Source organism: Vicugna pacos, chromosome 1 (assembly GCF_048564905.1).
Source record: "Vicugna pacos chromosome 1, VicPac4, whole genome shotgun sequence".
NCBI classification, from domain to species: Eukaryota; Metazoa; Chordata; class Mammalia; order Artiodactyla; family Camelidae; genus Vicugna; species Vicugna pacos.
Window position 1 is genome coordinate 32,430,464 of NC_132987.1, and position 14,933 is coordinate 32,445,396.

At 41.2% G+C, this 14,933-nt stretch overlaps 1 protein-coding gene and 1 long non-coding RNA gene across 6 annotated transcripts in view; both read right to left on the reverse strand.

The window, feature by feature from the left end:
- Positions 1-879: 879 nt before the first annotated feature.
- Positions 880-14,933, reverse strand: part of VEPH1 (ventricular zone expressed PH domain containing 1) — a 269,370-nt gene continuing 255,316 nt past the window's right edge. The window contains exon 14 of one of the 3 annotated variants that reach the window (XM_072959777.1): positions 880-1,629. In XM_072959777.1, the coding sequence (XP_072815878.1) occupies positions 1,627-1,629 (3 nt within the window). In that variant the 3' untranslated portion in view covers positions 880-1,626. Of the gene's footprint in view, positions 1,634-8,188; positions 8,631-14,933 lie in introns of those variants that run through there. The other 2 variants (XM_072959772.1, XM_072959740.1) reach the window with 2 other exon arrangements.
- On the reverse strand, positions 1,838-7,770 carry LOC140696106 (uncharacterized). 3 transcript variants are annotated; one of them, XR_012072135.1, is made up of 3 exons: positions 7,486-7,770; positions 6,805-7,147; positions 1,838-1,898 (listed from the first exon to the last, which is right to left on the reverse strand). It is a non-coding gene; the product is annotated as an uncharacterized lncRNA (long non-coding RNA). The 3 variants fall into 3 exon arrangements; XR_012072142.1 differs by lacking the exon at positions 1,838-1,898 and having other exon boundaries at positions 6,790-7,147; positions 7,619-7,770; XR_012072132.1 differs by lacking the exon at positions 1,838-1,898 and having other exon boundaries at positions 6,790-7,147.

Consider the following 14,933-nt stretch of genomic DNA (forward strand, 5'->3'; position numbering starts at 1 on the left):
TGGTAGAGGAGATGGGCCAACATTTTATATGCTTAGCAGTAACTCATCAAACTGTGATGTTATTTTTCATTTTAACTTAAAAAAAAAATTCCATGACTAATCCAAAAGGTGGAAACTAATGGGTCTAGTGGCTCTGCTCCACAAGGTTGTCTAAGGACCAATGTTAAAAAAAAAAAAAATTATGACTATCCTTTTAAGGGTCGAATTTCAGAAAATTATGGTTTGGAAAACTTGTTACATTATTTCTGAGTTATTTTGAAGGAAGTTGTTTTTCCATGTACTGACTTCCAAAACATCAACATTAAAAATGTGGAAAGACTAAGACATACTTAGTTATAAAAGATCCAGAATTGGAAGGGGTAAAGCATGTTTTAATCGTATGAAAGCTTTAGTAGCAATGAGTTCAGGCAAGTGAGACTGTTCCATTAGGAAGGTAAAAGATCGAGTTGTCACTGGAAGAAGAAACAGAATGGTAAGTCTAATACATTTTGTGTATTCTTTCTCAACCAACAGAGGTCCTGCTAGTAGACCCTGAGTTCACCCATGTCTAAAAGGAAATCAGTGATAACTAAAATTGCATTTTTAGTTATCAAGACCTGCAGGCTTCTGACGATGTCTAAAGAGAAAAATGGAAATATCTGTGCCCCCCTGGGGCTACTGAACAATCATATTCCTGATGCTTAAATCAGTTCTCTTTACAGTAGTCTCTGTAGCCTCTCAGAGGAGCATGTTTTTTCATTATTATTTAAACTTTCAGGTTTTTTAATCCTAAAATTATGATTGGTATAATTTCATTAATTTCTTCAGCCATTGGTTAACCATAAGTAGACCAGCAGAGTTTAATGATACAGCACTGTAATTTAGGCAAAGGGTAAATGAAAGTCCCCACTTAGAGGGTAAGAAGGAGCTACCCTCTAAATAAAGGGAATGGTACACAAAGACAAATGTTAAGGCAATCAGTAAGTGCAAAAAGCAGGCAAAGAAGGCATAACTCATCATGGTTAATGTCAACAGGGAGAACTTATACACTTAAGTTGCTATTCAAGTTTCTATTTACAGCAGAAATCAGAGAGTATCTGACTTCAGGCATGAACTATTCATATAGTTACATGACTGTTTTTCCTTTATTCTCATGGCAGTTATATTACAATATATTCTGGTCAGGTTGCTCTCATCATTAAAAACAGTCATTCTGAAAATGACATATATGTAATTAACACTTAGGCTTATACTGCTTGGTAAATCTCACAACAGCCCTGGCCTGTACATTCTGCTGCTGGCTCTGCTGAGAACTAGTTCTGACACTTAAGCAACACAGTTTTCCCTTTTTTTAAAATGAGGGAGTCCAACTGGGCAGGTCTAAAATGCTTTGACTTTGGTCATCCAGATATCTTGACTCATCTTTGGTTATTTCTTCTTTATTGTAAAGATGTCCTGTTGTTCCTTCCTTCAAGGGACGAAATTGTTCTTGAATCTGCCTGTTCTGTCTATGTTACTCTATCTGCTGTTATCTCATGCCTGGACCATTACAGTAGCTTTTTAAATGGTCTTCCTGCCTCCAGTCTCTCCCATCTTTTATTCATCCTGGGACATCTCTAAATCACTCTTGAAATACATTTCCTTCTTCTACTTTCTCCAAAAAAAAAAAAATGTTAGCGATAAAAGACAGATCAGACACCTTTTGTCAATTGAGGCTTTCCACGATCTAAACTTACCTTGTCACTTCTTTCGTTACCCCATTACCATCTCACCTAATTCCCCTCTATGTCTCAACTTGAACTGAGACCAGCTGGACCTGTCTCTTCATCAACACTTTACCTTCCTGATTTCACACTTACCCTCATTTTGTTTCTCAAGGCTGCAACATTCTTACTCTTCTGTTAATCCTTTTTTTCTTTCTGAGAGACAGAAGAATTTTTTACATTTTGCCAGAAGCCTTCTTCACCTGATCTAGCTCTTATTAGTTTCCCCTTCGTTGGACTCACACCTAGCTTTTATGACCTTGAGTATACATTTTGATACATGATTTCATATATCATGCATCATGCACTTGATCACTCCATGGGTCAGTATATTGACTCCTTAAAAATAGGACCATTTTTGCATTTATTTTGCATTCTCCACAGAACCTGATGGACACTGTGTATGTGGTAGATACTTAATCAGAATTTGTGGACTGAATTGCATGTTTTTCCCCAGTGCCTTGTATAGGTAGCCTGATCTTGCCTTTTCCTTTCCATCCAGAAGCCAGTTCCATCCTGAAGTATCTTACTTCTACCACAACCCTCTCTCCCTAATAGGGAGCCACAGGCCCCCATTTATCCTGTTATTTCTGGAGCACTTTGTACAAATCAGCCTTGTTTCCACTTCTGCTCTGTGTCCTTACAGTGGGCTACTTAGACAGCCTACCACCTCTGTTCTATACAGGTCTGGGCTGCACAACAGGAGGCCTGTTGGAGTTGCTATACCCAGAGGTGTGGGGGGAAGAGGGGTACAGGAGCTCACAGAAAGCAACACAGTGAAGTCCTTTGGTGTGTGAGTGTGGGCAGAGGCTCTGAGTTTTTGGAGGTGTGTCCAGAAATTGGGCATGTGTGACTAAGAGTTAAGGCCAGTGCCAATTTGATAAACTGCACTATAAAGCCAACAAAACCACAGGTTTGCTTTTGGAGCTAAAGTTACTATCTAGTCTCATCTCTTTTTTTTCAAGTAAGGAAACTAAGGTCCAAAGAGAGGCTGCAAATAGTAGCTACTCAGTAATTATCTGTGGATTGCAAACAATCCAGTCAAGACGGCCTTTGGATGGATTCATTCTTTATGGTATTTAATGTCAGAAATTGGCCAACTAGTCTTAGTTTTACTCAGCAATTTAAGAGTAAGGAGAGCTTGTTGGCATGACCTCCATATAGACCACATCAAGGGAGTGTGGCCCCGCCAACACCTGGACTTTGGCCCAGGGAAACTGATTTAGGACTTCTGCTTTACAGAACTGTAAGATAATGTAAATCTGTGTTGTTTTCAGCCACTAAATTTGTTATAATTTTAAATAGCAGTTATAGAAAACCAATGCAGTGAGATTTGCCATTTCCTGATATTCTTTAAGAAATGCTTCTCAAACTGTAAGATGCATACAAATTACCTGGGTGGAACCTGAGAGCCCCATTTCTAAAATACCTCCCAAGTGATGCTGAGGCTGCTAGCTGAAGAGCTATACAGCAAGGCTTTAAAGCACGTTAGATGATCTTATCTCTTTTGCTAATCTCAGTATGGAGGAAGTAAAACCCAATGGTTAAGAGTCCTGGAGGCTCCGGAGTTAACTTACTGGGGGGAAAAAAATCCTGTCATGCTGCAACTTCAGGCAAATTACTTAATTTGCTTCAATTATTTAGGCACTTAAAAGTTCAGTTTTCTCACCAATAAGATGATACTAAGAACACCTACCACAAACTGTTGTTGTCAGGTGAAATGGTTATATGTTAATTAATTTTCTAGTCATTGGAAATGCAAATTATTTACCTGATGTTGGCCAATGGTTGATGCCTGTTGTTTTGGACCTAAGGATTTTGGTCTGCCAGATGTGAACAGTTTGTATTCATTCATTCATTTTTAAACTCTTATTATTTATTGACAACTAAGTACCAGGCTCTATTCCAGGCATTGGGGATATGGTGACGAACAAGACAGAGTTTGCCTTCAAGGAGTTTGTAGATGATACAGATATATAAATGTGATACTTCTGGTTAATGCTTTAAAAAAGGAAAATAAAAAGGATATCTGAGATAGATTAATAAGTGAACAAAAGGAAGTTCCAGCACAATATGTATATTGTGATTCCTTTTATATGAAATTAACTACATATATGATGAATTACTAGTAAAATAAAAATGCAAGCCTGTATTGTTTACTATTAGATTCAACAGACAAAATTATTCAAATAACCTTAACAATTTTGAGACATACACTCTCAATTTCTGTACTTATTAAGGACCATAACAAATAGTTCAGAGTTTGGTGCCAGTCCATGGGCCACTCTGAGTGGTACTACTCTTTGAATTTTTCAGTAGTGAACATATGTAACTTGTATATTTGCAATTAATTAAAAATCCAATTCGGTATGATAACAACAGGAATAGGTACAAGGTAAAGAAATGGTTCTGTGGATGGGGTAATTCTATGAACAAAGCAGCTGGCAAACAGGAGGCAATATATGATCTGGGTTTCAAAGGCTACATAGGGATTTGTCAGAAGGGTAAGTGTGGAAGAGCATTTTAAGCAGAGGACAAACAGGAGCCAGGACAGGGAGGTATGAGATTGCTCGGTGTGTTGAGAAATGCAGGGGACATCTGTTGTTTTAGCCTGCCCAGCATCCTGTCTCCCTCCTTTCACTTTTTCCGTAGGGACCCACAAGTTCTCCATTCTCAGTGTAGGTGGTTTGGGTGGGGCTGACCTCTTCCCCAGCATCTCCCATCCCCCTCCACTTCCTCCTAGTGATTGGTTCAAGACAACAGCCAAGTGGACTTGGCTGTAGCCCTGGCCAGGGACAGGGAGAAAGGTGTTTGTTCCTGCTGGGACGCCTGAGGAGGATGTCAGCCCGGAGCTACAGAGGAGAACCGGCTTGAGAATGGAGCCAGCAGAGAAAAGCAGAGAGCAGAGATAGAAACCCAATCCAGGACTTCATTTATGCCCCTCCTTCTAGCCATATTGTATATTCTACGCCTGGGATTTTCAGTTATGTGAACAAATAACTTCCTTTTTATTCATTTATCTTAAACTTATATTAACTGAAAGAAGACTTACACGAGGAATATTCTGGCATTCTAGAAAACAGTGTGTGTGTACAGCAGGGACTGAAGAGGCTGCAGAGGTGGGCAGGGGCTGGAATGTGAGGGGCTGGGGAACAGGCCCTCATTTTTGGAGGCTTTCATGAGCTCTAGGGGGTGCAAAGCAGTGATTACCTCAAGAAAAATTAAGAGTTATAAATCAGAAACTCTAATATTAAGACCATTTATTTCCTCAAGGTTTTCTAGTAGCTCCATTTTTGTTCCCCTTTGTTTGTTTCCCTCTAACTGGGCCTGGGCAATCAAAAATAGAAAGGACCTAGCAAGTCGCTGAAAATGACATTTTAAAAAATGATTCCATTTTCTTTTTAAGGACTGAGAGTTATAATTTTATTTTGAGCAGTGAAGGAGCTGACCTCATTTAGTAGTGTTTTCTATTTCCAATAAGCATTCAACACAAGCAGTCTTTCACTAAAGAAACTTTTAGAAATAGGAAGAATCAGCTTTTCTGAAGCTCCCTTCACATTTAATTAGTTTTCTCAGCGGGAACAGGAGGTAACTTCTGGGAATCTGAGTAACACATTAGCTATTTTGAATATTATAAAACAAAGATAAATGAGCCTCACATCAAGTTCCCTGCATAGTTATCACATCTCTTTAATATACAATTCCCTAGAGTTTTTGTCTTTTATAGAATTTTTCTTGATTCCAGGTCAACTGTTTTGCAGCATGTCCCTTAATTTGTAGTTGTTAATGATTAAACTATTATTAGATTCAGGTTAAATATTTTCCCAGAAACACTTCATAGATGATGAATCTTTCTCTAAGCTTCACAGCAAGTGACACATGATGTCCAATTATTGTCCAATTTTCAGTTAATTTTGATTATTTCGTTAAGGTGGTGTCCACCAGGTTTATCCACTGGAAAGGTACCCTTACACCTCTGTAATAAGTCATCTATGGGATGATTCTTTGATATTGAGTAGTATTTTTTAAAATGGAGGTATTGGGGATTGAACCTAGAATCTTGTGCATGCTAAGCATGTGCTCTACCATTGAGCTATGCCCTCCCTCCCCCCCCTTTTTTTGCATTCTTACTAACAGATTTTATATACATTATTTCAAAGAAGAAAAATGGCTCAATATGAAACTTTGTAGAGTTGGAAAGAATTATTTCAACAAACCTCTAGTGAGTACCCACTAAACTATATTACACTACATGCTAAGACCAAAGAGGGGAAGACTGGCCAGCAAACAGAATTCCGTAGAGTGACAAAGACCACATTAAATGTGAGGAAAAGGAAATTCAAAGAAATGAAATGATGAAGATTTTAGATTGAGTAGCAGAGGTGAGGTTAGAACTCCGGTTTTCCTGATGCCCAATCCAGTGACAGTCCGTGACAGCATCCAAAGGCTCTAAGGTAATGCTGTTTCTCCGGGGTAGATGTAACATTCGTTATTACAGTGAGAATAATTCATCTTACTGTGTAACCAAAGAACAAGCTTTCTCCAGGCCCACCACAGGTGCTTTAGAAGACTGATTTATTATTTAGACTGATTTAATAATGTACCCTGTGACATTAAACTCACTGGAGACCTAGTCTAGTTTTGTCCCAGGGTAATGTTTCCTCATAGTGGCAGTGACATACACACACACACACACACACACACACACACACACACACACACACACACACACACTACAGAACCGGATATTGCTCACCTGCCACACCTTGAAACTACAACAGAATTTTCTATTCACAAATCATGACACAATTCAGAGCTATCTAAATCCTACAGCCTAAGAGCAACTGCTTACAGTTGATACATAATTACTTTATAGTGTACACGTCTCTTCATACATTATCACCGGAATCTCAAAAGCAATCCAGTGACTCCTTAAACTGGGAAGCATAGATGGGTGGGAGCTGTCTGATGGTTTACTAACTGTTTGCCTTTAGGTTTAAATATATCTAGAGTATAACCAATTTTCATAATAGACACATAAGGGAAATAGTCTTATACATACATTTAATCATCAGTTTATACTTCTTCATTCAGTTCCAGCAGGATTATCGCGGCTTCCAACTTAAAAGCTGGATCTGGAGGTGGGCTGTTTTAGGCATTATTCTGGTGAATGATGAGATTTCTTTTCGGCTGTTTTGGCTCTGTAGACCCTGAAGTCCCAACCTGGTCTCTTCCCTGAGCTGAGGGAATTCAGGGAGAAATAGGTGGTTGCAGGGAAGACAAAAGCCGGAAAAACTCCATTGTACTCCCTTCTCAATAGTTTCAGGAACTGGTTTTAAACGTGAAGGCCACGTATCATTTGCCCTTTGTTCAGTCTTCTCAATAAGGAACCAACGTTCCGCTTGCTTTAAAGAAGCGAATTTAATTAAACAGGTAATCATTACGGCATTTACAATTTTTACGTAAGGACTCTGGCGATAACTCCTTCCTCCAGCTGCTATAGGGCCACCTCAGATCTAGAGGCAGGTTTCTCGAATGGCTCTGCCGTGGGGGAAGTGGACGAAGGGGGCGGTCAACTAGAAAGTCCTTTTCCCCTCTCAACCAGCTCGGCGCCAGCCTGGTGCCCACACCCGGACACAAGTGCGCTGAGTGCACCCCCAGCCCCATCCCACCCCAGGGCCCGCTGCCCCCGCCAAGCCCGCGGACAACAGCGCTCAGCTCTGCCACTGAACACGTGCAAGACCTGGCTGGGCTGGCGTGGACTCCGGGGGCGAAATGATTTCACAACGAGCGAGAGGGAGGAGCGCGCCTCTTCATCACTTCTAGGAAGGCTGCAGCCTGCCAGGCCGCGACGGCAGCCGGGAAAAACCACTCACGAGCCGGAAAGACGGCCACTCCAGGGCCACGCCCCGCGCACGCGCGCCGCGCTCTGCCATCGCATCGCGGTCTTGCGGCTCCCTCCGCCAGCTGCCGGATCTAGCTCGTCAGGTTCTCCATCCGCCGGCCTTCCGCCCCTGCGTGGTCGGCTCTTCGCCGCCCCTCCCTCCGCCCCTCCCTCCGCCCACCGCGGCGCCGGCCTCTTGTGACGTCATTAGAAGAGTCCTCCCGCTTAGTCGTAATCTGATGCCAAGCGCGGGGCTGGCGGGGTGGGGAGGTCGTCTGTTCCTCTTCTGGCCTGAACAGCTCTTGGAAAGGAAACCTCTTTTGTAATTTCCTAAGACTTCAAATTAAGCCTTTAAACTGTGCCCATTTCCTGAAAAGGGTGAAAACGACCCCACACCCTAGTTGATCTCCTTTCAACCTGGGAGTTCTGTTAAAAGGGAACTGCAAACTGTGTTATTTGGGTGTATTTGGAAGCTTTTGCTTGTCGTTTTGTGTGTTCCCTTAGTGTGTAAAGGGGACGACTGACATCCATAAAACGAAAGCTTTGTATATCGAGGCTGGGATAAGCATTACCTCATCTGGCTTGATGAGATTTTAATTTAGTTTTGTAACCTTAAAGCCAACACACAAAAAAAGAGGTGTATCAAAAATAAAATATTAATTTAAACTTACAAGGGGCAAAGGTTTTGCGTACCTTTTACAGACGATAAAATAGACCCAAAGATTTCTGTGATCTGCCCCAGAGGGGTGGAATTCAGGCCAGGTCAATACTGTGTCCAGCTTGACGAAGGCTGTCTTTAGAACCCGCTGGGCCTAAGCGGTTTTTGCCTGTTTTTTTGCCCTTCTCCCTCACTTGTCTTTTTCTACTTTCCATGACTTTGGTTTTCTTCCTGAGGTCTCTTCATGTATCTCCTCTCTCCTCCTTTGCTTTTTCTATTTCTTTGACTTCCTCTTTTTTTTTTGATAGTTGAGCCAGCCTTTCCTTCCTCCTTTAAATGCCTCTCCCTTAGATGACCATAAAAGGAAATGAACAGAAGAATTTTTTAAGGTTTTTTTTGGGGGGGAGGGGTAAATTCGTGTATCGTTAGATATACATTTTCTTCTTATAGCTGCCTCCTACATTCTTCTGTAGATGTTCAGGGAAAGCCGGAAGTGTGTATGAGGAGAGAGAGAATAGTGAATAAAAGTGAGGGAGTGTGTGGTGAGCGGTTTAAAATCAGAAACAGGAGAAAAAAATTATATAAACAGAGAGGTGCTCTAAATGCTACAAGACTCAACTTGGAAATAACAACATAGTAGGTTCTATAAAACCCAAGAGACACATCACTTCCAGTCAATCTCTGTGCACGCCTCTGTGATACATTGCCTCAGATGATTTGTGTCTTTCACGGAGTAAACCTGTAGCTTTAGCTGCCCCAGAAGAAATAATCATAGGGGTTCTATCTGTGAAATAATAATATACCAGGGATTCCAGACTACATGCCAGCTTGAAGGCTTCTCAACGTGGTGGCCCCTGTTCTCAGTTCTGCCAGTGGATGTTTTTACCCTTGTTCTGCACTTGGGGAACCTAAAGAACAGGGAGTCACTTGCTTAACATGACAGGAGGCAGAGCCTTTGCTGCTATTTCCAATTCCGTGGTCTCTGAGCGAACATGCCTACTAATAAGAATTCATATCTAATTTAAAATGAGTAATACAATTCACTAACATATACTATTGCCAGCTGACTGATGTATGCTCTCTTATTACCAATTTCTCTGTTGGTTTTGTTTTATTGTGCTTGGTCAACAAAAACTTGCAGAAGTTGGTTGGGAACAAAGTTTGTATTTTGCCAAAATATTTGAAGGTACTCCTGAAGTTTGGTTTATGTTTCAGTTCCCTATATGAAAGAAAATGCACTGCTCTGTATTCCATAATTTAAAAATAGTGAGAACCTTGAGGGCATTATGCTAAGTGAAATGAGTCAGAGAAAGGCAAATACTATATGATCACACTTACATGTGGAAACTTAAAAAGCCAAACCCAGAAACACAGTAGAATGCTGGTTACCAGGGGCTAGGTGGGGTGGAGGAAATGAGGACATATTAGTCACAGGGTACAAACTAGTTACAATAAATTCTGGGGATGTAATGTACAGCTTGGTGACTGTAGTCAACAATACTGTACTGTATACTTGAAAGCTGCTTAGAGAGTAAATCTTTTTCCCCTCAGCTTTATTGAGATACAATTGACAACACTGTATGAGTTTAAGGTGTACCATGTGCTGATTTGATACATTTATATATTGTAAAATTATTACCACCATGGTTAGTTAACACCTCCATCCTGTTACATAATTACCTTTTTTTGTGTGTGGCAAGAACACTTAAGATCTACTCTTTCAGCATTCACACTGAGATCTACTCTCAACATTCAAATATGTAATACAGTATTATTAGTTATAATCACCATGCTGCATATTAGATGCCCAGAGTTTGTTCATCTTTTAACTGGAAGTTCAAACCCTTTGACCAATACCCTTTCCCATTTCCCTACCCCCCAGCCCCTGGTGACTCTACTGTCTGAATTTGGCTTTTTTAGATTCCACATATAACTGAGATCATACAGTATTTGTCTTCCTCTGTCTGATTTATTTCATTTAGCATAATGCCCTCAATTCCAAGTTGTTTCAAACAGCTTAAGTTCCTTCTTTCTCATGTCTGAATAGCATTCCATTATAAATATACACCACATTTTCTTTATCTATTCATCCATTGATGGACACTTAGGTTGTTTCCAGGTCTTGGTTAATGTGAATAATCCTGCAGTGAACGTGGGAGTGTGGATAGCTCTGCTTCCTGATTTCAGTTCCTTTACATACCCAGAAGTGGGATTGCTGGGTCATACGGTAGTTCTATGTTTAATTTTTTGAGGAATCTTCCATAGTGGCTACACCAATTTGCATTCCCACCAAAACAGTTCAAAGGATTCCTTTTTCTTCACATTCTTGCCAACATTTATCGCTTGTCTTTTTGATGATACCCAAAGGAGTGAGGTGATACCTTGTGGTTTGATTTGCATTTCCCTGATGATTAGAGGTGTGGAGCACTTTTTCATGTTCCTATTGACCATCATATATCATCTTTGGAAAACTCTGTTCAGTTCCTCTGCCTACTTTTTAATTGGGTTTTTTGTTTGTTTGACTGAGTTGTATGAGTTCTTCATATATTTTGTAAACGACCCCTTATCAGACATATGATTTGCAAATACTTTCTTCCATTCTGTGGGTTGCTTTTTCATTTTGTTGGTTTTTTCTTTTGCTGCACAAAAGCTTTTTAGTTTGATATAGTCCCACTTACTGATTTTCGCTTTTGTTGCTTGTGCCTTTGGTATCATGTTCAGGAAATTGCTGCTGAGACCAATGTCAAGTTTTTCAGCTATGTTTTCTTCTAGGAGTTTTATGGCTTTAGGTCTTCTGCTTAAGTCTTTACTCCATTTTGAGTTCATTTTTGTGAGTAGTGTAAGATAAGAGTCAAACTGTATACTTCTGCATGTGGTTATCCACTTTTCCCAATAAGAGAGTAGATCTCCAATGTTCTCAACATAACAACAACAACAAATGGTAATTATGTGAGGTGAAGGATGTGTTAACCACTTTTTTTATTAAAAAATAAATTTTATTTCATCAGGACTTTTTGTGGGGGTGGTGGGGTAGGTTTATTTATTTAATGGAAGTACCAGGGATTGAACCTAGGACCTTGTGCATGCTAAGAATGCACTCTACCGCTAAGCTATCCCCGCCCCCCCAATTAACTAGTTTTATTATGGTAAATATTTAGCAATTTACATGTGTATCACATCATCACATTGTGCACCTTAAACTTACATACTGTTATATGTCAATTATATCTCAGTAAAGCTGGGGGAAAATAAGAATGATTTATTTTAATGACATTTGGTAGCTGAATAGTGAAAAGAGAAAAAAAATGATAAATTCTATTATTCCCATAATGTCTGTATAATGCTATATGTTTACCCTGTAAGTCGTGGGGCCACGTTCTAAAAGTGCCACTTATTCTATACCCAACTCTGTCATACTCACATTCAACTCTAAGAGAAATTTCCTTTAGCTGTTTTCTCAAAGTGAATACAACATAGTCATTAAATCCCCTATTTAGGGTTCAAGGCCACTGAAACTGCCATGCAATGATTTTTCTTTCCCAGGGAAGCAGATGGAATTGTCAGACTGTGCCTACTGTTTTTAATAAGGCTTGCCAATATCTGTGTGTCCCTTCCAAGAGATGGGCTGCATTCCTGCTGTAAGGGAGGAGAACATGTAATCATCCCTTGCCGAAGAAATCAACACTTTTATTTAGAAATTATGCTCGCTTGCTTTTACTCTTTGTTCTATTGGACGTACATTCTATGTCTCCAAACTGACTGACTGAGGAGAAACTTGTGTGTTAGTAATTCAAAAAAAGTAGTGAAAACCTGCCCCAAGGCCTGGATTTGGGTGAAGCAAATGAGACTTGCTTTAGGGGCAAAATTTAAGGGGGCACCAAAACACTCAGTAATCAATATTATTTTAATGCAATATTTTAAAAAATCAAAATTAATAGTAAGAAATCTCTAATAAAATATCAAAATTTCAATACAGGCATATTAATTTCCTAGAGTTTCTGTACAAAGTACCATAAACTGGGTGGCTGAACAGAAGTGTCTTGTCTCCAGTTCTGGAGGCTGGATGCTCTCAGGGGGAACCTCAGGCCTTTCCCCTAGCTTCTGGTGGTTGCCGAAACCTTGGGTGTTCCTTGGCTTGTAGCTGCATCATTGCAACCTCTGCCTCCATCTTCACATGGCCTCCTTCCCTGGGTGTCTGTGTGTCTTTCCTTCTCTTATAAGGACACCAGTCATTGGATTTAGGGCCCACCCTAATCCAGTATGATCTCATCTCATCTCAGCCTAATTCTGCAAAGACCCTGTTTCTGAATAAAGGCCCACTCTGAGGCTCTGGTGGACACGAATCTTTGGGAGACAGTATTCAGCACTGCAGGCAGGCTCAGTAGTACTGAGTTTTCCTTTTGCCTCAAGATCCAAGGTGGCTCAGCATGGCATCCCCCCTTTCAGTGGCTGGCATAGGCTGGCCACTGCCTGATGAGCTGCTGTCACATCAGCTTTGGGGCCCAGGACTTAGAGGGCCTCTCTGTGTATTCTTCCTGAGACGTTTCACCCATTCACCTGCCTCAGCTTCTACACACCTGAATGATGACTCCAGAATATCTCCAACCTTGCTACTCTCCTGAGTTCCAGACTCCTTTTTCCAATGGCTCCTGGAGATCCCAACTTACTGGCCTGCAGGCATCTCAAGTTGAACTTGTATCTTACTCAAGCTTTTATGTTTTTTGTCCTCTTTCCCTGTCTCCTTTACTGGCATGATCATCCAGTTTGCTCCCAGCCCCAAACAAACACCCTTGAGAGTCCTTCTCCACTCTGGCCTCTTCTGCTCCTTCAATACTTTATCTGGTTTCACCCCAGAGAGGTTTCTGGATGATCACCATACTCTGCCATAGTTCACAGGTCTTTAGCAGCAGCTATCAGCCCAGAAACAGAGATGTTCCAATAGGATATTATACTGATTGTGATCTGCTTGGAAAATAAGGAGTTGTGACTTTGTTGCAGGCTTAGATATTAAGCATATTTTGGTGCAGAAAATACAATGAATTACATATAATGCTGTAGTTGTCAGCATGACTTGGACATTATATTTTGATGTTTGGAATTGCTAAATTTGTTTGCCCTAAGCAAATTTCTCCTATCTCTCTCTCATCTGTAAACACTGCCTTCACTTTTGTGCTCTGACAGAAATCCTGCTCTCCCTTAGGACACTGCTCCCTGTCACCCTCTCTGGTAGCTGCTCACAGGTCTCCAGCCATCCCTGGGAATAAAGGTGGGGTGACCGGGAGGTCACCCCCTAGGCACCCCCCTCCCTCAGTTGTTAGTCTTCTGTTATCAACTATACCTATTCTCTATAATGCAGTCAGTGGTGGAGCCATGGCGCCTTTCCCTCATTTCTTGAGGATTTTTATCTCCAGGCTTATGTCCACTCTTGGAAGCAACTCCTGATTTCAGGATCTGAGTGGATGAGCATCCAGTAGCCAGGCCTCATGGTTCCTTGATTCTCCACCTAATAATCAGGTCCTTTCCCCTTAACAGCTGCTCACCTCCCATGGGCCTGCCTATATTTTGTCATTCCAGATTCTAGCCAGAAAATCAGTGTCACTCTCCCATCTCCATTCTTTGCAGCTAACTCCTTCCTAGCAGTTCTTTTCACCCTGTCATATTCATTTACCTGGCTTAAATTCTATGATCAGTCCTTACAATCACTGTCTTGCATAACTCTCTCAGTGCCCAACCTAAACCCACTCAGCATAACATAGCCGCAGAAAAACACAACGATGCCAATCGGGCTTATTCTAAATGCATGACCCCAACTCCCAGTAGATCTTTACCTCTGTCTGGCAACCACCCATTTCCCTGGTATCGTCACCCTTTCCTAGATAACGCTTCTGGATAACATGCACACTCTCTCAGACAACTAGTTTCCACACCTTCCATTCTTTCTTGTAAACTCACTACTTCTTCTATCTTCATTCTCCGTTTTCTTAAGAGAACAGAAGCAATCCAAATAGAACTTCCATGGCTCTCACCACCAGAGCCACCTGCCATCTGCATCTGGGTTCCATACTTTGCCTTCCCTCTGCTTCCGTTGGGGGACCATCCATACTTCTAACAAAGGGTGGCTGTTTCGCTTGTGTCCAAGATCAATTATCAATCAATGAATACAATTATCAAGGGATTATTTCCACTTGTACACAATCTGTGCTTTGTTCAACGAGAAAACAAGCCAACTTTTGTTTTGATCTCACATCTCTTCCAGCTACTGCTCCATTTTTCTGTTCCCCTTCACAGCAGACACCTCAACATCCCTCCAGCTCCTCTACATTCTTTTGTGGACCCACTCAAACCGGGTCTCAGCCTTGCCATGCCAGCAAACCTGCTCTCGTCAAAGTCACAAAGACCTCTACGGACTGGCTAATTCTTGCACATCACCTTTCTGGACCAATCAGCAGCTGTGACCCAGTGGCATCCTAATTGCCTTCTCAGCTTGTCTGCTCTCAACACAGAAGCCACAGTGGTCCTTTTAACACCTACATTATCTCATTTCATTCTTCTGCTTAATATTTTCAGAATTAAAGCCCCAATCCATGTCATGCCCTAAAAGCCCCTCTGACTTCATCTCTCAGGAACTCTCTGGAACCCCTGCTGCTCT